This window comes from Giraffa tippelskirchi, chromosome 13 (assembly GCF_054371585.1).
Source record: "Giraffa tippelskirchi isolate mGirTip1 chromosome 13, T2T-mGirTip1v1.2.pri, whole genome shotgun sequence".
Classification (NCBI taxonomy): domain Eukaryota; kingdom Metazoa; phylum Chordata; class Mammalia; order Artiodactyla; family Giraffidae; genus Giraffa; species Giraffa tippelskirchi.
In genome coordinates, this window is record NC_137287.1 from 69,054,824 (window position 1) to 69,082,789 (window position 27,966).

Consider the following 27,966-nt stretch of genomic DNA (forward strand, 5'->3'; position numbering starts at 1 on the left):
TTTTTTTTTTTTTTTTTTTAAGTTTTTGGCCATACTTTGCAGCATGTGGGATCTTATTCCCCAACCAGGGATAGAACCCATGCCTCCTGCAATGCAAGCATGGAGACTTAACCACTGTACTTCCAGGGAAGTCCCTGCACTTCTGTTTTTAAATCAGAGGACTCTTAAATTCAGTTTCTTAAGAATATGCCATGATATTAACTACCCTGGAATCTTTCGCTTATTTTAAATACCAATGTCTTCCCCATTTCAGATACCGATTACATTCTGCCAGCTTCACTGAAAGTTTAATATGTTCCCCTTCTGTGGCCCATCTCTTCTGTCTTGAAAAATTACCCAATTAACTGAGTAGGAACCCTAATTGGCCAGTCTCTTTAGATTTGTGGTAGTTACTTTTTAAGATGATCAAATCAAAGCATACTAATTGAGAAAATGTAAAAAATATAGAAAATCTTGATGAAGAGGACATCACCCATGAACTTAACCACCCAAAGACAACCTCTCTGGACATTCATCAAATAGGTGGACTTAACCATGAACCTGGGGAAACCAAGGTTCAGGCCCCTATAAATCAATAATTTACTTTCATAGTGAATTTTTTGTTTCTAACTTTGTAGTCTTATTCTTAAGGAGTCAAAATTGTCATAAGCTTCAGGCCTCACAAAACTTGGGTCCATCACTGCCATTAAGGTGATTAAATGATTTTTTAAAAATCTGGTTCCTTTCTGTTTCATAATACACTTTGCCACTTAACAAAATACAACTTTTTTTCTCATTGCCATTTTCGTTTAGAATTCTTTTTAATAACAGTGTAGTGTTACAGTGAGTGGATGTGTAGTAGATGAATTGATTTATTAAGTGAATCCTGAATCCTCTAATGTTGGAATCCACCCCCCCCCCATTATTCTTATAAACGATGCTTTATTAAGCATCCTGGTAAATACATCTTTGTGCATAATGTGTAGAAGTGGCTCAAACCGTATGTATATTTGGGGGGCTCTTGATGCATACTGACAAATAGCTCTTTGGAGAAGTAGCATCAACTTACTTTCCCAACAGTGGTATGTGAGAAAACTCACTTTCTCGTCTCCTGTCAGCACTACTTATTGTATTGTGAAAACCTTTGCTGGGACTTCCCTGATGGCCCAGTGGTTAAGTATCCACCTTGCAATGCAGGGGGCACAGGTTTGAAACCTGGTCAGAGAACTAAGATCCCACATGCCTCAGGGCAACTAAACCTTTGTGCTACAACTGCTGAGCCCCAGCGCAGCAGCTGGAGAGGCTGCCTGCAGCAAAGATCCCACTTGACACAGCAAAGACCCAAAGTAGCCAAAATAAATTTTTTTTGCTAATTTTATGAGGCTATCTTTATTTTAATAATCATATTTTTTCTTATTAAACTGAAAACTGTTAGTTTTCTATCAGAAAGTACCCTTAACAGCTCTTTTTATTTTTAAGGCATTAGCCGTTTGCCATAGTTATGGTGCATGTATTGATTTGCTTAGTCTTAAATTGAATTTGGAGAAACTGAGGAATTTAAGTCATTTGGAATTGTCACCATCATCTGGCTGTGAAAATGCTATTTAGTGGAAGTTGTAGAAGGCCTTCCAGAAGGCAGGCACACATCAGATTAAGTTGGCCACGTTACAGGGAGAATTCAATTCATTTCAACTAAAAGATGTTTGAGCAGCTACTATACACCAAATTTTTACTATATATTACCCTCTGATGAATACAGCTAATTGTAATGCAGAATTAAAAGCCATGCTTGCAATTTCAGTAAGATGTATTTGAGAAAAATTCTTAAATAGTTAATAGAAAAGTGTTGGAGGAGTGTTTGGGAAAGTGCCTCAGAGGTAGAGTGTGTGCCAAGCAAAGAAGTGGTGAGAAAGTCCTACAAGCGGATGGCCCAGTGTGGAGAGTGGGCGTGCTTGATAAAGTCACAGAGCAGCAGAATGTCCAACACAACTGTGATGCCCTAGGAATGTAGCATGATTTGGGGTTAAGGGGCAAGAAGAGGAGGTTGAGGTCTGTTTTATTTGGTTTGGGGTGCTGTGACAAATTACCGAAGACAGAGTATCTTAAACAACAATGTATTTCCCACTGTTGCAGAGACTGGGAAGTTCAAGGTCAGTGTCTGGGGAGGACCTAGTTCCTGGTTTGCAGATTGCTATCATCTCACTGTATCCCCACAAACCAGAGAGCAGAGATAGAGAAGAAGCTCTCCCACGTCTCTTCTTCTAAGGGTGCTATTCCCATGTCGGGGTGTGGGGGGCGGCACCCTTGTGACCTAATCACCTCCCAGAGGCACCACCTCCACATACCATCACAGTAAGAATTAAGGTTTTAATATGCATTTTGGAGGAACACAAATATTCAGTTCATAGCGAGGTCACACAGTGCAAACCCGTACATCCGATATGAAGATAAAGAACATTTTAGAAGCTATCCCAAACTCTGGAATGGATTCTAAGATTCAGAAGATTATAGCAGTGTGTGACACCACATGACCTGCCAAGTGCATTTCGTTTTTTGCAACATGTCACCAAAAGCTGTTGGTGACAAATAGACTTTCCCTTTGCAGAGCCATTGAGATGGAAGAACTCGAGGCTTCTCAGAAGGTCCACAGATACTGTGGGGTTCCTTTCAGCACTCCTGCTTTCAGGGCTTTGGGCCTTCCTCCGCTCCCCCTAGCACGTGGATTATTTCTAACCACGTGTCATCATTTACTTTGGTTGATTTCAAGACAGGAATCTTTTTTCCAAGCTGCCCCCATCATGCTTCCACATATTCCAGCAGATGGTCAGGCTAAAAGTGTGAGGACAGCTAAGATGGTCCAAAGAGGACAGTTGGAGGAGATGGATGTAGCTTAATGCAAAATTTCAGAGGCTGTGTGCTTCCAGGGAGAGATCGTGGCTTCTGTGGCTTGACCAAATGGGATATATAAGTTAGTTAAGCCATTTTGCTACTTGTAACTTGAGGCGAGCTACCTGGACCTTCCGAACTTCCTTCTCCCTTTCTGTGAAATGGGGGCATCACACCAATCTCCTCAGAGATGCTGATTCCATGAAATTACATGGGTACCATTTCTGACACAAAGCAGACATCCTATAAATAAATGTATTTCCCTAGTCCTCTTTCCTTCTTCATAAAAAGGGAACTTCTCATCCAAAGTCCTTCAGACTTTCTCTAAATCTGGAGCAGCCAGCCCTCACTCGGAGCGAGGGCAGAATGCCAGGGCATGCTGAATCCCACCACCGTGCCAACAAAACGCCACCATAGATTAAGAGAGTTCCTTCTGAGTTTAAGCGTTTCTAAATACCTTTCCTGAACTGAGAAGGCAGGCTGAACCAAGTGTAAAAAGACTGCTCTCCTTCGTTCATAAAGGCATCTTTTCCATCTTCTCCAGATTTTCATGATCTGTAACTGGACTTGTGTACCCAGCTGGCAGCCGTACTAGCCAGAGCCTGAGGTAACCATAGTTCAGGCCCAATTTTTTTTTTTCTTTTCCCTCAGAGCAGCCTGCAAATTCTATTTCAAGCACACACACGTACAGAATGCAGATGTGGGAATGAAAACCAGGCCCTTCTGGGGGGAATGAGGCTGTGATATCTGACTGTAGGGAGGCCATGAGTGGTCCTAGAATAGGGGCCCCGCCCAGGCATGGTTGAGGCCCAGACCTCAAACTTGGTTCTGGCCTTCGGATATGACATTAGCAATCACATGGAGAGTCACCGCATCTCCTGTTTAGGGCAGAGGCATTGCATAATCTATGGTCAGATAGGCTTGAAAGGCTTTTTCTGTACTCTGCAAAATGTGTAGCAGCATGGAAGTCCTGGAAAACTAACTCCCTGAAGAAGCTCAGGATCAAAACAGTGATGGACGGAGAAGAGAAAGTGAGCTGCTTATGCTTGTGCAAAAGGACTACTCTGATCAAGGAGATGGACACTTCAGAATGTGGTTCTTGTGTGTGTCCAAATCAGGAACAAGATTCCTACATCATGTAGCAAAAGCTGTAGCAACAGCCCAAACACATCCCAAAATGAACATTCCTTTTGGATGACTAATATTAATAAACCATTCATTCCTTCAACAAACACATATTAAGAACCTACTACATAACAAGTAGTATCACAAGTCCTAAGGATACCAAGGCAAACAACAACAACAACAAAAAAATCTTAAAAAGAATCCCTGGGACTTCCCAGGTGGTCCAATGACTAAGGCTCTGTGGTTCCAATGCAGGGGCCCAGGTTCAATCCCTGGTTGGGAAACTAACATCCCACATGCTGCCCAGCTTGACCAAAAAACCCTGAAAACCTGTTTTTAAAAATGCAATTAAAAAAAAAATCCCTGGTGGGAATTCCCTGGTGGTCCAGTGGTTGGGACTCTGCACTTTCATTGCCAAGGATGCAGGTTCAATCCCTGGTCAGGGAGCTAAGATCTTGTAAGTTGTGCAGAACGGCCAATAAGTAAACAAACAAAAAGGAGACCAGAGGAATTATTTTTTAAAAAATCCCTAGTCTCATGAAGCTTCTGTTTTATTTTAAAAAAAAATTCCTGGACTTTCCTGCTAGTACAGTGGAGAAGAATCCACCTGCCAATGCCAGGTCCACGGGTTCCATTCCTGGTCTGGGAAGATCCCACGTACCAGGGAGCAGCTAAGCTCGTGTGCCTCAATTACTGAAGCCCGTGTGCTCAGAGCCCGTGCTCCAAAACTAGAGAGGCCACCGCAATGAGAAGCCTACCTACCTCAACTAGAGAGTAGCCCCCACTCGCCTCAACCAGAGAATCCTCAGGCACAGCAAGGAAGACCCAGCACAACCAAAAATTAACAACAACAAAAAAATCCCCAGCCCCATGAAGCTTCCATTTTTGACAATCAGTTCAGTTCAGTTCAGTCACTCAGTCGTGTCCGACTCTTTGCGACCCCATGAACTGCAGCACGCTGGGCCTCTCTGTCCATCACCAACTCCCGGAGTCTAGCCAAACCCATGTCCATCAAGTCAGTGATGCCATCCAACCATCTCATCCTCTGTCATCCCCTTCTTCTCCTGCCTCCAATCCTACCCAGCATTAGGGTCTTTTCCAATGAGTCAACTCTTCGCATGAGGTGGCCAAAGTATTTGAGTTTCAGCTTCAACATCAGTCCTTCCAATGAACACCCAGGATTGATCTCCTTTAGGATGGATTGATTGGATCTCCTTGCAGTCCAAGGGACTCTCAAGAGTCTTCTCCAACACCACAGTTCAAAAGCATCAATTCTGCGGCGCTAGCCCCGACTCGCCTCAACCAGAGAAGCCTCAAGCACAGCAATGAGGACCCAGCACAGCCAAAAATTAACAACAAAAATATCCCCAGCCCCGTGAAGCTTCCAATTTTGACATAAACACTAGTAATTGTGAATATATAGATTAGAGGAAATAGTGAAAAACTCTCAGGAACAGAAATGAAGCAGGAGTGGGGGTATGAAATATGAGGCAGAAAGGGTGCTGAAATTTTGGAGAAGGTGGTGAGGGAAGGCATGGCTGGGAACTGACTTGAATGAAAGACCTGATTGATGGTTTGGATAAATATAGACCTAGATAGAAAATATTTCTCCCGAATTTTCGAGACCATTGTCTTTGGTTTCTGGGCTGCTGTTGAGAAAGCAAATGCCCTTCTGACTCCTGCTTCTTCCTTTGTGACTCTCCTCCCCAGCCCCTGGGAACTTGTAGGAACCTCTGTTTTTCCCCTGCCATCTGGAATGTCTCCGTGCCAAGCCTGAGTACCTTTAGCATTTCACGAACCTTTTTTTTTTTTTTTTGGTCACGCCTTGCAGCATGCAGGATCTTAGTTCCTTGATCAGGAATCAAACCCATGCCCCTCTTTATCAGAATCTCTGAGTCTTACCCATAGGACCACCGGGGAAGTCCCTCCCTCATGAACCTGTTCAGTCTTCAACCTCATGTCTTCAGTTTGGGGAGACAAAAAAAATTCTTATAATACCTTTGAAAAACTGCTCTGTTTTTTCTGACCTCCTTACCCAAATCCCCATTATTAGGAATTGAGAGGCTCTGAGGTAATTCTTTTTTTTTTTTTTTTTTTTAATTGGTTCTCACCCTTTTCCCATCCTTTAGTCTTTCTTGGTGCCCTTTTTGAGATTTCATCAACTTTTTTCTTCTCCGCTGAATTTGTCATTTCTGTTCTCACGGTTCCCAGAGCTCGCTCTCGCTCTCCAAATGTTCCCCCTTTCTCAGACTGTCTCATCACTTCTGAGTTTCTGTTTTCTGGTTGTTTCTAACATGAAAGAGGCTTTATGAAATGTCTGGTAATCCTTGCTGGTCTGTTCATGCATAAGCAAGGCATGGTCGTACTCACTAGAAGCTCTTGTATATAGCCTGGGCTGCTTCATGATGGGGTGACCTGACAGAATCGGAATCTTACCCTCAGAACTCTGTTGGTCTCCTCTCGGAGGACAGTCAGCTTTCCTCCAGGGCTTCCTCTAGTTTCCTGTCAGAGATGTCAGCCCTTTGCCAGAATTCTGGCAGTGGGGACCTCACACACATTCCCCTATGTCTGGTGAGCCAGAATCCAGTCCACTGGCTCCTCCTCTTTCAGGTTCTGCTGTGGATTTGTGGAGTTGCTTGGCTGAATGGGATGGAAAGGAGATGGGGAAACTTGTTGCTGTTGTTGTATAGTCGCTAAGTCGCATCCGACTCTTTGCAACCCCATGGACTATAGCCTGCCAGGCTCTTCTGTCCATGGAATTTCCCAGGCAAGAATACTGGAGTGGGTTGCCATTTCCTTCTGCAGGGGATCATCCTGATTCAGGGATCGAACCCGCGTCTCTTGCATTGGCAAAAGGATTCTTTACCACTGAGCCAGCAGGGAAGCTGCCCGGGGAAAGTGTGCTGCACCATTAAAAAATTCAGTCAGCCCTCATGCTTTCCAGGCACTCTGCATTCCTACCTTCAGGAGGATCTGGTGCCTCATTTCCTGAGCTTCTCTAGCCCTGCAATTATGCAGAGTTCTGTGCTTGAAGACCAAGTTGTCAGCTTTCTATGGTCTGCTATTTCCTCTCTCACCCCCTTAATTCTTTGATTTATGCTTTTTTAATTCTTCATTGTCATCTTAATGGAATGTCAGAAGGAGATAGAAATAAATCGGTTGCATGAGCTGTCATATTTAAGCACAAGTCATAGTCTGTTTTCTTTTGAGTCTCTCCTTCCAACGACTACTCCAGTGGTACTGGTAGAGGGCCTCAGTAAATTCTCACAGGAAGTGGGATTCAAATTCAACATCGGAATGTTCCATCCCCCGCCTCAAGTCACCTGTCTCTGAATAACAAGTGGCCCTAAACATAGTGACATAAAATAACCACAATTATGTATTTTCTCGTGATTCTGCCATTTGGGCAGGGTTTCCAGAGAGGGTCGTGTTTCTGTTCCACGTTAGCTGGCACGGCTCTCCTGGGGCCGAGGGTTCCCCCCTCAACTTGGCGCACCCACATAACTGGCTGGTGGTCCTGGCTGGAGAATGGCGCCTGGTGGGGGGCATCAGTCAGGGCTTCCAGTTTTTTCTTCATGTGGCCTCCCAGCATGGCTCAGTTAGACTCCACAGAAGTTTGGTTCTGTGAGGATGCAGACAAGACCATGCTCAACAAGAAGACAAGCTCTCATGTGCAAACATGTGTCGAGCCTCCGTTTTGCCTCACACTTGCTAGCGTCTCATTGACCAAAGCGAGTCATGTGGCCAAGCCTAGACTCCAGGAGGAGGGGACTACGCTCCACAGGGGCATGATGGCTGGGAGGCATGGTTCACAGGAGCCACATGCCCCCAGAACTCTAAGATGCTATCATCCCATGCTTGTGTTGGTGTAACTGATTTTTTTTCCGTTTTCTTTCTGACTCATTAGGACACCAGACTCTTGTAGATATTTTCTTTTGGTAGAAACATTGAATATGTAGTAGAGCCCCAGAAATATTGTAGCATTTCCACTTAAAGCACATTTCTGGATGGACTATAAAGACTTAAACTAGGGACTCCCCTGGTGGTCCAGTGGTTAAGACTTCACCTTTTGATGCAGGGGGTGTGGGTTTGATCCATGGTCCGGAAGCTAAGATCCCACATGCCTGGAGGACAAAAAACCAACACATAAAACAGAAGTAATATTGTAACAGATTCAATAAAGACTTTAAAATAGGTCCACTTCAAAACAAATCTTAAAAGAAAAAGACTTTATGTCACTTGCCTGTTGCTATCATCATGACTGTGTCCCTCGTTACAGACTTGGGGAAAAAAATCACCCAATGGAGTGAGATTCCTAAATACACCTTTCAAGGGAATTAAATACTGTGTTTTGCTTTAGGCTACCAAGGGTTAGCTTCTTGTCCTTTGGTTTTTAAAATAGTTAAAAATGAGCCTGTGTAACACCTACCTTGACTCTAAAGAATACGGTATTTACATCATAACCAGAGAGTGCGTTTCTTGAAAATTCCAAGATCACGTCTCTTGTGACGTGCTTTTTTGCAAGGGCATCTGGAACATTCCTGCCTGTGGTAGGATGGAAGTGGCTTAGCTTGTGCTGTGTGGCGTATGAGTCTTGAGCTGTGACTGATAACTGTGTCCATCTTTTGTGCAGGGGTCCTTTATCTCCAGTACGGAGATGAAACCAAGCAGCTCAGGATGCCGAATGAAATCACAAGCGCAGACACAATCCGTGCTCTCTTCGTAAGTGCCTTTCCACAGCAGCTCACCATGAAAATGCTGGAGTCGCCCAGTGTCGCCATTTACATCAAAGATGAAAGCAGAAATGTCTATTACGAACTAAATGATGTCAGGTAAGCAGTGACGTCATATGTGTCCACCATCTCGCATTGACAATTGGTACCAAGTCCCCATCTCTCCGTGTCCCAGTGAAGACAGCACAGCTATTGTCTTAATGAGCAGGTTTACCTTATCCAGGTGTGAATCCACTATCTGGTTTTCTAGAATTCATTAACAAAGTTTGGTTTACAAAGGTTGAGAACAGACTTCTCCCATACAGATCTTTGCAGGTTACATCTGAAAAGAATGGGAGAACTGAGCTAGTCCACTGTTTTTCTACGAGTTAGGGAAGTGATGGCCCAGGAGGATCATGTGAGTAGAAGGTTATACTTACAGGTGGAACTTAATCAACTCCTTTTCAAGGGCTCTTGTCCTCATAGACGGAGGCTGTGGACATTTTAGGTAATGATCCCAGTGGGCCATAATTTACATGAATGAGTTAGAATAAAAGCAGTGGATGCAATGCTATTGTCTATAAGAAAGGAAGCCAAGAAGCATTCTCCTTTTCTTTGTTTTTTAAATAGGTGGCCTTTGCTAAAGGATCTTACTTTCCATGTGGGCTTTCTCCAGAGCTCCTAGTATAATAGTGAAAAGTGAAAGTGTTAGTCTGTCAGTCATGTCCAACTCTTTGTGACCCCATGGACTGTAGCCCACCAGGCTCCTCTGTCCATGGAATTTTCCAGGCAAGAATACTGGAATGGGTAGCCGTTCTCTTCTCCAGGGGATCTTCCCAAACCCAGGGATTGAACCTGGGCCTCCTGCATTGCAGGCAGATTCTTTACCATCTGAGCCACCCGGGAAGCCCACTCCTAATATAATAAGATGTGCTCTAAAAAGAGGCTAAAGGGATTCATGCTGTGGCCAGTGGCACAGAAAGGTAGGCACTTAATCAATGTCAATGATGTTGTGTCTTGAAAAGAGGGGACCATCTGAGCCATTCTTGACAAACAAGCCTGAGAAACAGGACTGAAATCAACCCAAATGAGCTGTCACTAATATAGCTGTTAAACATTTTAGAGCTGAGAAAAAGGTTGAGTGATTCATCCAGCCCTTTCATTTCATGGGACCAGAAACTCAGATGCTTAAGAGTTAAGACTTATTCAAGATCATGCAGCCAATTAATGTCTAAGCCCAGCCGCAAGCCTGACTGTCCACATTCTTGATCAGAAATTGTTTATTCCCTCAGAATGTTCTCCTCTTAACTCATCTGGGCCCCAAGTTAGTTTCTCTGGGTCCCTTCCTTGTGGGGATAGCAGACTGTCCTGTTTCTTCATCATGGAATTAATAAGAACTACTTTTTAAAAATACGCCTCTAGTGCATAATAAATTTCTAACAGTGATCAGAAATGACATATTTAGGCATGTACCAAGGTGTATGAATAATTTAGAGCTGTTAACGTTTGACACATGCCCCTAAGGTATAGGTGTTATGTCTGTTACCCAACCTTTCTGTTTTTTAAAATATGTTTAAATATTCATGGGTATCAGGAAATTCATGTTTGTTTTTTGACATAAATTATTAATCAAGCTGTCATAAAAAAATATCCTTAATGTGCAAAGCATGAACTGAACCATGAAGTAATCACTCAATATTTAGAGAGTATATTTGCAGTATATACTCCAAAATACTGAAGTTCCAGTACTTTGGCCACCTGATGCGAAGAACTGATCATTAGAAAAGACCCTGATGCTGGGAAAGACTGAAGGTGGGAGGAGAAGGGGATGACAGAGGATGAGATGGTTGGATGGCATCACTGACTCAATGGACATGAGTTTGAGTAAGCTCTGGGAGTTGATGGTGGACAGGGAAGCCTGACGTGCTGCAGTCCGTGGGATCACAAAGAGTCGGACACGACTGAGTGATTGAACTGAACTGATACTTGCAATAAGATAATCTCATGTAGTTTTTTTTTTTTTTTTAACATGGATGTGCTGCTTTAAAACTGTCTTCTTGAATTTTTGCCGTTTGAGAAATTGAGGGGAAGGGTAATAATAAGTACACATGAAACTATGCAAAGCCACTTTTTATTATGGAGTTCAAGGCTGCTGAAATTATTGTATACAGTTGGACCCCACTGTCTTGCAGCTCATGCAAGAATTTGTATAGTACGAGTCATGATTTCCTAGACATGAGTTTCTTTCCCAAGCCTCAAAGTATAACTTCTAAGAGTTTCTTTACACATTCTTTGGGGGTATTGTGATGTAGTCACAAAAAGAGAGATGGGAGGGAAGACAAAGAGGAAAAGGTCCCCCAAAACTTCCAAACTGAAATGGTCCTTCTTGATGCAGATTCAGTTGATAAAACAAAGCAGCACTTGAAAGAAGTGATCGCTTTAAATGTTAATAATTTCAGTTTGTTTCTATCTGCAAAAGTGATTTTCTAATTGATTCTTAGGCTGCGGTACTGATAGCCTGATTTTTTTAAAAATCTCATTGAAAATGTGTAAGGGGAACATCATTGGTTTATAAATTTGTCTATAATTTTACTTTTCAGAGTTTTGATTTACATATGAAAATGGATCTAAAAATATTTAAGTGGACCTAAAAATATTTAAATGTCTTTATTTGGTAATGAAGATACTATTTAGGCAAGATGATAACATGTATGTCCTTTCAAAGAATTATTATTCTTTGCTTTTTTTGCATAAAATCCCTCAAGTATATTTTATTTGAATGGTAGAATAAATTTTCACCATCAGCATTAAATAGAACCTTGCCTGCCCCCTCTCCCAGCAAGGAAAATAAAAAAATGTAGCATGTAGATTTTACCTGAAGACACTGGCTTTAATATTCTAAACCCAGAGACAAATTTCATTCACGCCCAGTATTTTTGAAGTGAGGGTATATTTGTTAAACATTTGGAGCTTTCATCGTGGTGTTGAGTTGTCCATATTTTCCTTGGGGAAATGCTACCGCGAGTTTAGGTTGAAATTCTGTGTTGTAAATGTTGCCATGGCAAACGCAAGCTGGGCCTTTTCTGTTGGTTCATCTTGGATGAACATGTTTCTAAATTAATCATAAACCAACCTCCTGTGTTTTAAATACCTTCAGAACCACATGAAGTTGTTTTTTTTTCCTCATGGCTTAAGTAAGGTTTTCAGTTTCTTCACATCGTCACTTGGGACTTTGACCCCCCATCCGTGGGGTGAGTTCCTGCAATGAATCCCCACACCCTTTCCCTCTGTGAACTCGTCCCTTCCTCGTCAGTCTCTTCTAGTAACAAGGACCACACACCTCCCCTTAAGCAGACTTCTAATGAGCTGCTTGAAATGTGCAGCAACGGTACAAGCTGGGGCTAGTCACCGCTTCAAAGCAAACACTGACAGATATTTGATGGAAGGAAGCAAGACTAGTCCAAGGATCCTCCAGTTCATTGAAAACAAAAACACAAGCCAGTCATCCCAGTGATTGGGATCGGCCCACAATACGTGTGGCTACACCTGGAGGAAAAGAATGTGTCTTCCTGCACCAGGTTCCCTGAGCTCACCATGCCAGCCCTGGCAGGCATCACAGTGCAGACGGGGCTGAACATGCCTGGGGGGGCCTCTTCTGCTGATGAAAACTGACGATGGAGGGCGAAGGACGTCGTAGATATTCATAAGCTCTTAAATAATCTTAAGGTGGGCTGTTAGTGAGGTGTGGTTCTGTCCTTTGCTACAGTCTGATTGACTCGAGAGTTTCTAAATGTTGGATTCCAAGGGAGAGACAAACCAGTGGAAGAATTTATCCACTGCTTTTTCTGGAATTCAACTTATATGTAGAACAGTATTTTTAAAAAATCCATTTTGGAAGGGAAAAAAAAATCATAAAGATACTAGTTTTGATCTTTGTGGTACTTTTTTTCTGGACTGCAAATACCTTTTCTTTCCCTGGCTATAGGTGTTCGGAGGAAGAAAGCATTTTTCGTTTGCATCCATTCATGAGATAAGCAGAAAACCAGGTGTCTGGGCAAAGTAAACCATTAAATATGCAAATATTAACCAAATCCCTTTGAACAGATTGTAAATATGGGAACTTTATTGTTTCATGAAGTGTTAGCTTTCCTTGCTCAGAATCTTGAGAGAAGGTTTATGCTACCTGATATTTATGGGTGGAGAGCTACGGAGAAAGAGTAATACTTTCCTGAGGATTAGGGGGAAAAAAGAAAAGAAAAGCTGAAGTCATTTTTCTCCTTTGCCTTATTTATCTCTGACTATTTTTACGGTAAAAGAACTTTTTGTCTGGTTGATTGCACACAACGGCTGGATTGTCTGTAGATATCTTTTAACTGATTCTTATGAGTAGAGGAGAAGGAAATGGCCACAATAAGGCTCCTTTCATCTGCCATAGTTATTGATGTTTTTGATTCCAGGAACATTCAGGACAGATCCCTTCTCAAAGTGTACAACAAGGATCCTGCCCACGCATTCAACCACACACCGAAAACTGTGAACGGAGACATGAGGGTGAGTGTTCCTCTTCTATTTTTACTTTAATTCTATGGGTCGAACCATCATCCCTCCTCTGGCATGTGGTCCTGGTGTGATCACACCCAAACACCAGATATGGGGGGTTCTTAGCTGCTCTTCTTCTTGTCTAATGACATTGTTGGTAGAGAAATCAGATTCCCTCATCATTTGGAGTAAGAGGGTTGAGACAAGGCTTGACACATCCTAATTCATCTCTAAGCATGGAATTTAGTTATGTCCTCACTCCAAAGGGGTCCTGAAGATCTGCATGTGAAAGGGTTCTTGGTCTGTAATAAATTAACTTACTCGGAGGATCTCTTGCTATTTTTTTTTCTCCATTTAAAGCCAAACTGACATACCAATGACAGCAAAACCTGTGCATAACTGCATGTAGAATCTATTAGTATCTTTCTATCAGCTATTCCAAGTCCCAGCATTCTAATTATTGAATAGATTCTTCACTTTCTAATTTAGGACTGTTTGCTGTTATAACAGCAAATAGTGTTAAATATTATCAAATGTCACCTGGATTGTGTAGAGGGCAAAGTACAAAAATCTGCATGTTTTGTGAGCTAAAATTCTTTAGATTTAGAGCATCGTAGAAGATTATCCAAATATTCAGAGCACACAGGCATATTTTGAAGAATAAAGCACAGGGAAACTGAAAAGGCAGATTGTAAAATTGCACTAATGCAAGTCCATTCGAATGGGATTGTGTTTCTAACAATAATGCTAGTGCTACCTTCCTCTGCAGTAAAGAAGGGCTGGAAAAAACGATTTGCTTCTCCAGATGCACCTCCACCTCCCCATCCCATCCCCCACCCCCAAATTTAGAATATGCCTTGACATTTTCAATCATTCTTTCTAAGGATTAGCACTGGATGCTGGAGTTTAACTAGAAAAAAAAAGTAAATGATTAGGAGCCAAAGAAACCCAGGCACTGCCTGTCCTAGAATTGTAGGAGGACTCTGAAGGACTCTTCTTCCTGACAGTGAGTGTTAGTTTGTGTATTGCTGCTGTAACAAATTATTACATATTCACTGGCTTAAAGTGACACAGATTTACTGTCTTACAATTCTAGAATTCAGAAGTCCAACATAACTTCAGTGAACTAATAAAATTAAGGGATCATTGGCATTCCTTTCCAGAAACTCCTATTTTTCCCAGCTTCTGGAGGCCACCCCCATTCCTTGGCTTGCAGCCTTCTTCCTCCATCTTTAAGCCCATGCAAGTAGCATCTTTCTGACCTGGCTTCCCTCATCACACCTCCAACTCTCCCTCTTCCACTGTTAAGGACGCTTGTGATTACACTGGGTCCAGTTCTCCAGAACAATCTCCTTATGTTAGGGTCAGCTGACTGGGCACCTTCATCCCCTTTCCCATGTAGTCACAGGTTCTGGAGACTTGGATGGAGACGTCTTTGTTCTGCCCACCACACAGGGTCTGTGAATTGAGGACCAAGAGATCAGGAGGTGCAATAGAAAGTACTGGGAGAATTTCCACATGGTTCTGGACTGCAAGCTGAGTGATGACATTGTAAGATTGGAGCCTACACACTTTTGGAGAAAGAGGCCTCTTGTGTTCTCCACGGCTGCTTTTTTTATGTCAGAAATGACATGTGATTTGAAGGGGAGGCTGAGCTGCTACTGCAGAAAAGCTTAGATTTGGAAGCTTATTTTTAGTCAGTTACACTTTCCATGTAAACCAGCTCCACGTGAAGACAGATGGAGTCATGCTCATCACGAAGTATGCGCCGAATACGATGCTTCTCTTTGCTTTTCATGACCTCATTCATCTCTTGCTAAAGTGACATTCTTAAGAGTCTTTGCTCCTTGGAGATCCTTATTTTTTGATATGTCTAGCCTTCAGACTAGAGTTGCAGTGTTTGGAGTTGTGTTTTTGTTACACAGAGCACACACAGGGGCCCTAGAATTGCCTCTGAAAATCTTGTTTATGGCTGGGGAGGACACCTGTTTTTAACTCTTAAGCAGATGTGGAACCTCCATAAGGACTAGCAGTAAAGCACAGAGAAAATCAAATATTAACCATCTGGACAGAGCCTACTAGGATTCAGAACTTTGACTCTGGGTTTCAGTAGTGTTGCTCTATTTTTACTTTTAGATGAGACCCTTGTGGTCACTTTCCAAGTTGCCCACAGCCTACTTTAGACAGTGCTGTTCTCTGGGAGAGAGTCAAACTGTTCTCCCCAGAGGAGAAGAAATGTTCACCATCCAACCCACAGAAAAAGCGTTCAGGTTTCAGTGAAGACAACTTAGAAATGAGACAGAGAACGTAGTTTTAAAACCAACTCGGCAAAGAAGGAGTGGACACAGTTCAACAAGCTGGTTCTCATCCAGTGGACTCTCAAAAAAATTTTGTACAGAAAAATTTTCAGTTTTCTCTTTTGTGTCAAAATGGATTTTAAAAATATATAGTCTCATGGAATAATTATCAGATTGGCAAATATAACAACATTCTTTCATTTGTCAGTGTTATAATTTGGTGAGTCATAAACTGGTATTAATAAAAAGCCATTTTTAAAAATTAAGACTTAAAAAAATTCTTATATTTCTGGAATAAACCACACTTGATCACACACACACACAAAACAAAACCCAACTTGGTATCATGTTTGCAGTTTGCAACTTGGCCCCTATTCTTGAATTCCAGGAGCTAAAAGACCTGGAATCCCTTCAGCTTCACCTTGTGGCTCTGGGGGTTGGAATTCTCTCTCCTTCCTGATAAAGGTGGATGCCTTGCCATCAAAGGGAAGGAAGCTTTGTTGAGCCCTGCCAGGAACACAGCTGCATAAACCCACTGCTTGTGGTAAAGAAGAGAAATAGAGAACAGAGCAAGGATCAACGGCTCTAGGCTAAACCAAGGGAAGGAATTTCATGATAACTGCTCACCTGAGTTGGCTAAATGCAGTCCTGCACCTGAGGTTGTTGGTCCATCCACCAGTCTCCCACGGCAACCTGAGCCAGTCCTCCCAACTACCCACTTGTTACCAATATGCATGCGTGACTTGGAAAACATTGGTGGGACCAAGGTCATGGGCCTCAGAGCGTATGTGGAATAGATGCTTAGTGGGAAAGACGTGCTATATTTTTCATTGAGCATCTAGCTGAGCATGTTTAAAATTGATTTATCTTTTTAATTGAGGTACAGTTGACATACAATATTGTGTTAATTTCAGATGTACAGCAAAGTGATTCGGTTATTCTTTCAGATTATATTCCATTGTAGGCTATCATAAGATATTAAATATGGGGCTTCCCTGGTGGCTCAGACGGTAAAGAGCCTGCTTACAATGTGGGAGACCCGGGTTCGATCCCTGGGTTGGGAAGATCCCCTGGAGAAGGAAATGGCAACCCACTTCAGTATTCTGGCCTGGAAAAATCCCATGGACAGAGGAGTCTTATGGACTATAGTCCATGAGTCACAAAGAGTTGGACATGACTGAGCAACTAACAACAAAAAACTCATTATATCAAAAAAAAAAAGATACTGAATATAGTTCTCTGTTCTATACAGCATAAATCCTTATTGAATATCTATTTTATGTATAATAGTTTTTTTTTTTATGTATAATAGTTTGTATCTATTAATGCCATGCTCCTAATTTGTCCCTCCCTCTCTCTCCCCTTTGGTAACCATATGTGTTTTGTTTTTCCTATGTCTGTGAGTGTGTTTCTATTTTGTATATAGATTCATTTGTGCTATTTTTAGATTCCATGTATCCGTGATATCTTATAATATTTGTCTTTCTCTTGACTTCACTAAGTATAATATTCTCTAGGTCCATCCATGTTGCTACAAATGAGAATATTTCATTCTTTTTATGGATGAGTAGTATTTCATGGTGTGTGTATATATATATATATTTATGTGTATATATACACACATACATACACACTTACATATACTGTGTGCTGAGTCGCTTATTCGTGTCCAACTCTTTGTGGCCCTATGGACCATAGCCTGCTAAGGCTCCTCGGTCCTTGGGATTCTCTAGTCAACAATACTGGAGTGGATTGCTATGCCCTCTTCCAGGGGATCTTCCCGACCCAGGGATCGAACCCACATCTCTTATGTCTCCTGCATTGGCAGGTGGGTTTTTTACCACTATTGCCACCTGAGAACCCCTTCATCTTCTTAAGCCAGTCATGTATTAATGGGCACTTAGGTTGCAAACACCCTCTTCCAACAACACGAGAGACGACTCTACACATGGACATCACCAGATGGTAAATACCGAAATCAGATTGATTATATTCTTTGCAGCCGACAATGGAGAAGTTCTATACAGTCAGCAAAAACAAGACCGGGAGCTGACTGTGGCTCAGATGAGGAACTTCTTATTGCCAAATTCAGACTTTAACTGAAGAAAGTAGGGAAAACCACTAGACCATTCAGGTATGACCTAAATCAAATCCCTTATGATTATACAGTGAAAGTGACAAATAGATTCAAAGGATTAGATCTGACAGACAGAGTGCCTAAAGAACTATGGGTGGAGGTTCATGACATTGTACAGGAGGCAGTGATCAAGACCATCCCCAAGAAAAAGAAATGCAAAAAGGCAAAATGGTTGTCTGAGGAGGTCTTACAAGTAGCTGAGAAAATAAGAGAAGCAAAAAGCAAAGGAGAAAAGGCAAGATATACCCATTTGAATGCAGAGTTCCAAAGAACAGCAAGGAGAGATAAGAAAGCCTTCCTCAGTGATCAGTGCAAAGAAATAGAGGAAAACAATAGAATGGGAAAGACTAGAGATCTCTTCAAGAAAATTAGAGATACCAAGGGAACATTTCATGGAAAGATGAGCACAATAAAGAACAGAAATGGTGTGGACCTAACAGAAGCAGAAGATATTAAAAAGAGGTGGCAAGAATATACAGAAGAGCTATGCAAAAAAGATTTTCATGACCCAGATAACCACGATGGTGTGATCACTCACCTAGAGCCAGACATCCTGGAATGTGAAGTCAAGTGGGCCTTAGGAAGCATCACTACGAACAAAGCCAGTGGAGGTGATGGAATTCCAGATGAGCTATTTCAAATCCTAAAAGATGATGCTGTGAAAGTGCTGCACTCAATATGCCAGCAAATTTGGAAAACTCAGCAGTGGTCACAGCACTGGAAAAGGTCAGTTTTCATTCCAATCCCAAAGAAAGGCAATGCCAAAAGATGCTCAAACTACCACACAATTGCAGTCATCTCACATGCTAGCAAAGTAATGCTCAAAAGTCTCAAAGCCAGGCTTCAACAATACGTGAACCGTGAACTTCCAGATGTTTAAGCTGGATTTAGAAAAGGCAGAGGAACCAGAGATCAAATTGCCAACATCCACTGGATCATTGAAAAAGCAAGAGAGTTCCAGAAAAACATCTACTTTTGCTTTATTGACTATGCCAAAGTCTTTGACTGTGTGGATCACAACAAACTGGAAAATTCTTCAAGAGGTGGGAATACCAGACCACCTGACCTGCCTCCTGAGAAATCTGTATGCAGGTCAAGAAACAACAGTTAGAACTGGACATGGAACATAACAGACTGGTTCAAAATCTGGAAAAGAGTACGTCAAGGCTGTATATTGTCACCCTGCTTATTTAACTTATATGCAGAGTATATTATGAGAAATGAGGAAGCACAAGCTGGATTCAAGGTTGCGGGGAGAAATATCAATAACCTCAGATGTGCAGATGACACCACCCTTATGGCAGAAAGCGAAGAAGAACTAAAGAGCCTCATGATGAAAGTGAAAGAGGAGAGTGAAAAAGTTGGCTTAAACTCAACATTCAGAAAACTGAGATCATGGCATCTGGTCCCATCACTTCATGGCAAATAGATGGGGAAGTAATGGAAACACTGAGAGGCTTTATTTTTTTGAGCTCCAAAATCACTGCAGATGGTGAGGGCAGCCATGAAATTAAAAGATGCTTGCTCCTTGGAAGAAAAGCTATGACCAACCCAGATAGCATATTAAAAAGCAGAGACATTACTTTGCCAACAAAGGTCTGTTTGGTCAAAGCTATGGTTTTTTCAGTAGTCGTGTATGAATGTGAGAGTTGGACTATAAAGAAAGCTGAGCACCGAAGAATTGATGCTTTTGAACTGTGGTGTTGGAGAAGACTCTTGAGAGTCCCTTGGACTGCAAGGAGATCCAACCAGTCCATCCTAAAGGAAATCAGTCCTGAATATTCATTGGAACCAGGACTGATGCTGAAGCTGAAACTCCAATACTTTGGCCACCTGATGCGAAGAACCAACTCACTGGAAAAGACCCTGATGCTGGGAAAGATTGAAGGTGGGAGGAGAAGGGGACGACAGAGGATGAGATGGTTGGATGGCATCACCAATTCAATGGACTTGAGTTTGAGTAGGCTCTGGGAGTTGGTGATGGACAGGGAAGCCTGGCGTGCTATAATCCGTGGGGTCACAAAGATTCAGACAACACAGCAACTGAACTGAACTGAACTAGGTTGCTTCCATGTCTTGGCTATTGTAAATGGTGCCACTGTGAATGATGGGATGCATGTATCTTTTCAATTTAGAGTTTTCTTTTCTTCCAGAACTGAGCATTTTTTAAGCTAACCTATCCGAGGAGACTTGTGGTTCTTTGCTAGAAGTGAGCATCTCCTGATTCTTTACACGTGGGTGCAAATCACCCTGATCTAAATGAATTGTCTGGCTTTTGTTTCATCACATTAGATAGTAGCTTTGATAATTCAATTCCCAAGGGGCTGAGCTCATCACATGGAATGGCCCCTTTTGCTAAAATTATATATGTACTCACGAGTTTGTAATTCACACATGTACAACTCAGCAGATGAGATATTCCATTCCGCAGCTCTCAAAGGGTACCAGGGACTTCCCATTCACTGAACCTAGTGTGTTTTTTCCCACAGTTCGCAGGCTTTTCCACCTTCTTATTTATGTATTTATTGGCTGTGTCAGGTCTTAGTTGTGGCATGTAGGATCTAGTTCCCTGACCAGGGATTGAACTCTGGCCCCTCGAATTGGGTGTGAGGAGTCTTAGCCACTGTACTACAGGAAAGTCCCTTTTCTACCTTCATGTGTGCTTTGAGAACCTCCCCGAGGTTCTTTGCTGTTATCAGTCAGTTCTCTGATTCCTCTATATCCTTAATTTTTACTGGAATGTTAGACAGCTTCCACATTTGCATAGCATAGAGAACACATTCCCCAGTATTGGCTCTGCTTCTTAAATAACTTTCAAATGCCCAAATCAATCACTGCCCCCCAGACCTCTTCTGTCTGAGCCCTGCATTTGACAGTGATGGGCTGTCTCCTTAGAAACCTTGGTTTCCATTACACTGCCATCTCTGAATCCCTTGCATACATGCAGACACACCCCAGCCTTCTTCACTAACTCTTCTTTTTTCTCTTGCCCTCTACATGGTCTGCAGGGCCTTTAGCCAGGCTTTATGAGTGTGTGTGTGTGTGTGTGTGTGTGTTTTAATTTGCTGTTTTTCTTTCATCTCTACTTTTCCACTTGTAATTTTTGTGTTACTACTGATTTAACTATTAGGTCAATGTAGACAACCCTTGAAACTCTGTCCCTAGCTCCGCCATTTCTCTAGAATGCAAGACCACTGTTCAGCTTCCAAGTGGTTGTCCCCGTATGGATATTCTTCCAATGTTTCTAGTGTACCCTGTCAAAGAAGAAAAAAATAAATCCTGTTCTTTCTTTCCACCACAAACCTTTTTCTGCTTGTTTTCCTGTGTTTGTGAATAGAGGCGTGACTGCTGATGGTGTGTCTATGAGTGCAGTGCCTGTGTACTTAAATGAGAGAGAAAGAAAAGATTTTAAAAGTTGAGTTATCAGTGAGTCTCAGTGACCTAACTCCTGTTTTTCAAATCATCCCACCAGTCCTCAGAACCCATCCATCTCACTCTTCAGGGCCTCTTACACACCACCCTGCTGCCCTGGCCTGCACCATGATTCTCACAGTAGGTAATGTTTTTCTGCCTTTGACGAAGCATGTTCATGCATAATTTCATTTAAATCCTCAAGACACCATTTTGAGGCAGATATTGGTACAAGCCCTTGTATTTATAGCTCAGAAAACGTTTCTTAAGTCTGTTGAAGACATCTGCCCCAGGCCACACAGCGAGAGAGTGCAGAGCTGAGATCTGAATCCGGGCAGCTTGGCTGCAGACCCCAGGCTCTTAGCAGCGCTTCTCTGATGCTGTAGTGACAGCATGCTTTATTTTTCTCTCAGTTGGTAATGCAACAGCCTTTAACCAGTCTCCCCAACTCTTATTCCAACCTAGCAGCTATTTTCCAAGTCATCTCCCGACTTCCCATTGTGCAAAAGACTAGCACAGGCTGGGATTTCTTTGGCAGTCTGGTGGTTACAACTCCATGCTTCCATTGCAGGGGTCACAGTTCCGATCCCTGGTCAGGGAACTAAGATCCTACAAGTGGCATGGCACAGCCAAAAAGAAAAAGGGAATAGCACAGGCTGATCATCGTATCACCTCCATCCCAACACCCAAGCTGAGCCACCTCAGTTCCTGCTCCGAGTCTCCGAAATGCACTCTCCCTCTCCCCATGATGTCTTGGGAAATCCATCCACCCACCATACTACAGGACAATAGCTCAGTTCTGTTGACAAGTATGGTAAAAGGGTGGGCAGAGACACTGTTCCATTTCTCAGGTCTCTTCTGTCCGCTAACAACCCAAAAGCCATGTGTGCACCACGTTTGGATCCTGACTGGGACAAACCAAATGTAAAAGACATCTTTGAAACTGTTTGGGAAGTTTGAACATGTGTTAGGAATCAGATGGTATTAACGGATAACCGGTAATTCTGTTGGGTATAATAATGACTCGGTGGTTATGTTTTTAAAAATGAGACCCACTGAAGTCTTTTACAGGCTAAAATGGTACAGCTGCTGGGGTTTGCTTTAAAATGCTCTGGCAAAACAAACCCCAAAAGTGGAAATTGATGAAACAAAATTGGTAAAATGTTGAAAAATGTCAGAGCTGGATGCTGTGAGTTCATTATATTATTTTCTCTACTTATTTTTATGGTTGGTGGAAATATCCATAATAAAATGTTAAAAAAAAAAAACCACTCGCTTTTAGAGGACGAATAAAAGACTGCCTACTCTGTGAAGCCTTCTGTCAGCTTTCATCTTTCCTTTGGGGGGGCATGTTGTACATTCTCCTGGTGTTTTAATCATTTAGATGCTTGTGCATCCCATCCCATAAGCGTATAAGTTCTCCAGAGGCACACGCCCATTCATGTTCCTCTTGTATGCCTCAGAAAGCCAGTCTTAGTGTCTCATCTGTGGCAAGTATAAACGCTTGTTAAGCCGATGTGTTGAGTACTATAATGATGGTGCTACAAACGGTGTATTATTCATCTTCTGTCATTAATGAGAACCCACTGTATAAATATCTCTCTGTTCTCTTCACCAGAAATAGTTGTGCTTCTCCCAGTTTATTTTTATCATATGGACACTTTGAATCTTGTAAGTGATCATTTTCCCTCTTTGTGTTGCTACTCTAAGGCTTAGAATTAAATTTGTGGCCCACCCACAGCCAGCGTACAGGCATTCATGGTGTGTGTGTTGGTTGGTGTGTGCTGGCTTTGTGCCTGGCCTCTATTTTTAATTTTCCAGCTTTCATCTTCTTTCTGTCATACATTCCAATTTGACTTTGGTGGGGGGGCCAAAATTGTAGTGATTTGTGTAGCCTCTTAATTTCCTTGTGAAATCAGTCATGGTATATAAGTAGTATTCGTTCTGTTCCACTGTGTTTCTCAATATGAGACCGTTCTCCATCCACATAGAAGACAATGTGTTAAATACTTTACATGTTATTTAAATGAGTCAACAACTCTGCACACTGACTCAGTTATTATAGATGATAAAATTGAGGCCAGTGACGTCTTTCCCAGGCCCAAACAGCTGGTATATGTCAAACAGGGTTTGAACCCAGTTATGACTCTTTCTACTTAGCCCACAGCCTCCCTTCCTTGACATTTCCCTTCAGGTTTTGCAAGTTTTGAAATGATGCTCTTAACAAGATTTTAGAACACGTGAAATATCTTTTTAAAATATTTGTTTCACGTCTTGATTCTCTTGTGTCTATATATTATGCATCTGTTTCCCAGCCTCCTTTTATAGTGAACATGCTCCATTCTGTTCTCTTCTGACTGGGCTAAAAGGATATCCCACCTGGAAAAAAGAAAGGAATTCCCTGGCAGTCCAGTAGTTGGGACTCCGTACTACCACTGCAGTGGGCATGGGTTCGATCCTTGGTTGGGGAACTAAGATTCCACTTAACCACCCGGCATGGCCCAACAAAAGAAAAGAAAGAAAGAAAAAATATACATATTATTTAGTATGTATGTGTGAAGTTGGCCTGCCACAGAGTTCAGGGCCCTTTTTTCTACAGGGTAGTGCTCTGGTTGAAAAGAAAGGTTTGGGATTTGGGGGAAGACAAGAAAACCCCTTAGAAACAGAAGTTTAGGAAACCACTCCTAGCTAATTTTCTTTCATTGTCTCAACATCCTCCTTGACCCAGCTGCCCCATGTCCCCTTCACTCACGTAATGGCAGCGGTACTAATAACTAAGACTTACATTGTGCCAGGTACCATCCCAAGTATTGTGCTCATAATCACTCTCATTTGTTCAGAACAATCCAGTGTGAGAGGAGTTCTTATGACCCCCCTGTTTCAGATGTGGATCAGAGAGGTCAGGCAACCTTCTCAAAGCCACACAGCACATCAGAGATGGAGCTAGATTCAGAGCCAGACAGACCAGCTCCAAAACTGGCCTCCTCATCCCTCCAGTGGTCCCTACTGTCCTTCCCCACACTACTGTCTTCCTCATCAGGACCCATGTGCTACCCATTTTTTTAATTATGTAAGTTTCAGGTGTGTGGTATCTGTATAAACTCCAGAGTGGTCACCATCACACATCTAGTTTCCATCCATTATCCTACAGTTGACCTCTTCATTCCTTTCACCCTCCCCCCAACCCACTTTCCCTCTGGTAACCATCAATCTCTTTTCTGTATCTGTGACTTTGTTTTTTGTTTTGTTTGTTCATTAACTTTGGTGTTTTTGTTTGTTTAGATTCCACATATGACTAAAGTCATATGGTATTTGTCTTTCTCTGTCTGACTTATTTTAGTTAGTGTAATACCCTCCTAGTCCATACATGTTGTTGCAAATGTCAGGGTTTCATTTCTTTTTTATGGCTGGGTAGTATTCCATTGTGTGTATACATGTATATATTTCACATCTTCATCCATTCATCCACTGATGGGACACTTTGGTTGTTCCCATATATTGGCTATTGTAAATAATGTTACAGCGAATATGAGGGTACAAATATCTTTTCAATTAGTATTCTTGTGTTCTTCAGATAAATACCCATAAGTGGAATAGTTGGGTCATATGGTAGTTCTGTTATTTTAGGAATCTCCATACTGTTTTCCATACTGACTACACCAATTTACAGTCTCACCAACAGTGTGCAAGGATTCTCTTTTCTCTGCCGTCCATCTTTGAAGACCTAACTTGACAGGTACTATCTTCATCATGCCTTTCCTGACTCCTCTCTTATCCAAGCCTCACTAACCACTGTCCCTTCTCTGATTCCATCGAACCTCACCTGTCTCTCCCCTCTCTGAGAACCCTCACCTTTTCCTGTCTGCGTTGTAGTTACTGATGTACACATCTGAAGTTCCTTTCTAAACTCCACGCTTCGTGGGAGCAAACCCCTTTTCCATTCATCTTCACACTCTCTGTGTTTCCCTGCAACAGTGTCCTGCTTTGAGGAAATTCTCCTTAAACATGTGGATGGAAAAGGGGCTTATGTCAGCACTTTTCCTATCACACACTTTCAGTTAATGCCTTCTCTGCTAAAACCAGTACAGTGGTGTGCACATGTAAACATTTGAGATTTACAGCACATTCCCTTGTTTATCCTAGGAGTAATTCCTGACCAAAATGAGAACTAAGAACATCTAACAAAATTACTCATCCTATAAATATAATTTTATTGCAGTTAATTACTCTGTAATTTAAGATGAGAATTAACAGAATTGTCAGATTAAACTAACTGGTTGTCAGAAACACACACAGATCTGCATTTTATTTTCAAGAGTAAAATTCACCCATGGTAGAAAGTAAGCCAATCTCTGGATAACAAATTAAAGAAGACAGATCTTGGTTTACTGTTATTTCTAGCTCAGCAGGACACATCTTGCTTTTAGACTGAATGGGTAATCAGTATTTCAGATACCTCCAGACTTATCAAGTAGGAGTGATGATTTTGGAATAGTTAACTACTTCCAGTGATTGTGAAATTTCACTGACCCACTCACCCAGCCATCATGCATTGAGTCTTGACTGTGATTTGCGCTCTTGTATAAGATTTCGAAGATATAATAGTGACCAAGTATGGTAACTGCCCTACAGAGATCTTCCAGTCTAGTAGAACAGTGGTCCCCAACATTTTGGCACCAGGGACCAGTATTATGGAAGACCATTTTTCCATGGCCCTGGGGAGATTGGGGGGGGGCGGGGTTCAGGGTCATTCAAGTGCATAACATTTATTCTATTATTATTACATCAGCTCCACCTCAGAACATCAGGCATTAGGTCCTAGAGGTTGGGGTCCCCTGTAGTAGAAGATCAGACAGTCAATAATCAGTAGTGATACAGATGTCTATAATTTTCACATCTGTTGCCAGCTATGTGCCAGCTTTCCTTCATTCTCTTATCTGCTAAAGAGTGTAGTTGATGTACCGCTGCAGAACCTGCTTACCAGGGACTTACCTCATTATGTCCCTTTTATGACGTGTCTTTCTGACAGGCGAAAAAGATGTTTCTGCTGCAGTTGGTAAGGAATTATTCTTATTGAAATGATTAGCTGGGCAAACACAACTCATCATTTATACTTTCATACAGTGGCTTTACAGAGCAAGGTATTTTTTTCCCCTTCCTCGCTGCTTCCAGCTCTATTTTATTTTTTACGGTGCAAGAACTAGTAATATATGCATATCTGACAGGCAGCTTCCAAATGATACAGATCTCATCTTCCCTGCTGTGTGGCTGCCTGCTTTTTCTTGCCTTTTTTTTTTTGTCATTGAGAGGTTATGACAACACAAGCCATATTGTATTTATAAACATCACGTGTTCCCTTGATATGGCTTGCCGTTTCTGCCAGACGGAACACATGGAAGAAACATTTCTCGTTAACTCAGCATTGGTTTTTAGTTATGCTGATTTCCGGGACAGGAAAAATGCCTTCCTACTCAGATTTAACTTTCATAGAGGAGAATAAAAACCTCTGAATGTCCGTGAAATAGTTTTAACAAGGCTGGATACTGCTCCTTTAAACCACATATTTTGACTAAAAGCTTCCTTCTGTTAAAAAAAAAAAACAAAAAAACCCAAGCCTTGCATTTAGTTACCATCAAGACAGGCGGAGCTGGAAGCATTCGAGAGATGGGTGGTTTCAAGGTCTCTGAACGTCTAGAAAGTTTCTTCTAGAAGAGAACAGTTCGTGAAAGATGTAAGGTAAGAACTGCACCTTTATAACAAAATAGGATTTTCAGAATTCGGGGTTCCTGTTGTAGCACGTTTACCTTCAAATGAGTCAACTTTTCTGTATTCAAGTTCAATGCCATGTGGAATTGAAATGCTAGGTTTTTATTTTAACTTCTTGCACACTGCTTAGAAGGAAACTTCTTTGTTATTGGCGTTGGTCTGTTTTTTAAAATCCACTTAAGTTACATTGGGCTGTCTCCAGTCTATAAATCTCTGTTTAATCTCGTGATCTTTCTGTTTAACCTTACAATTTAGAAAAGGATTTCAAGTGTCAGTGTTGTTTGCTTGTACAAAACTCGTTGATGTACGTGATTTGTGACAGTTTTCAGTGTTTCACGAAGATATTTGACTTGCATTCAGTTTCTGAGACAAGTGAAAATTAGAAGGCGTGGTACAAATTGGGGGGGTGCAGAGGGGGAGGTTAGTATGCTTCCTTCAATATTCAAGGAAAACATTATCTGTTGTATTTTCCTTGTGAAAATCACCTTACATTTTAAGATATAAAGGACTTTTTATCTTGGTTTTTAAAAAATTCTTTGAGATATATCCATTTAAGCTTTATGTATAACATTTAAAATGTCTGCAATTTTTATATAACAGATATATCCCTGTTATATGAGGTTTAATGGAAAAACCCGGAAAAAATCTGTGGCAGAAATTGTATACACTTGAGATAACTATTCTGTCTTATCCTTGCAATAATAGTTCAGTTACAATATTTTGTATGTATTTCTTTTAAAGACATTTAATAAGATCAATGTCTTTTTAAGTCAGTCTGTTTCCTTTTAAAGGTACATGTGTGCCTGGATCTGTTTATGGTTATCTCCGTTTATAGATGAGTTTATATGGATGAGAAGCTGTTAACCAATGTGGTCTAAATAATACATATTATTTCATTTGGTCATTATAACCATAAGGCATAGGTACTATTATACCCATTTTAAGGTAAGAAAACTGAGGCTGAGAGAGATCAAGTGACAAGTCACACACTAGCTAGAATCAGAACTGGGACTGAGCCCCAGGCTGTATCTCTAGTACTTGTTTTTAAATCCTACACTGCACTCCCTTCCTTACCAGTAGCTAAGACTCCAAGTCTGCAGTCAGATACCGATAA

General features: G+C 41.7%; 1 protein-coding gene across 1 annotated transcript in view; it reads left to right on the forward strand.

The window, feature by feature from the left end:
* The window catches only part of KIAA1217 (KIAA1217 ortholog), a 357,946-nt gene that overhangs the window by 223,518 nt on the left and 106,462 nt on the right, over positions 1 to 27,966 (forward strand). The window contains 2 exon segments of the mRNA XM_081556782.1: positions 8,624 to 8,822; positions 13,160 to 13,253. Of these exon segments, the coding sequence (XP_081412908.1) occupies positions 8,624 to 8,822; positions 13,160 to 13,253 (293 nt within the window).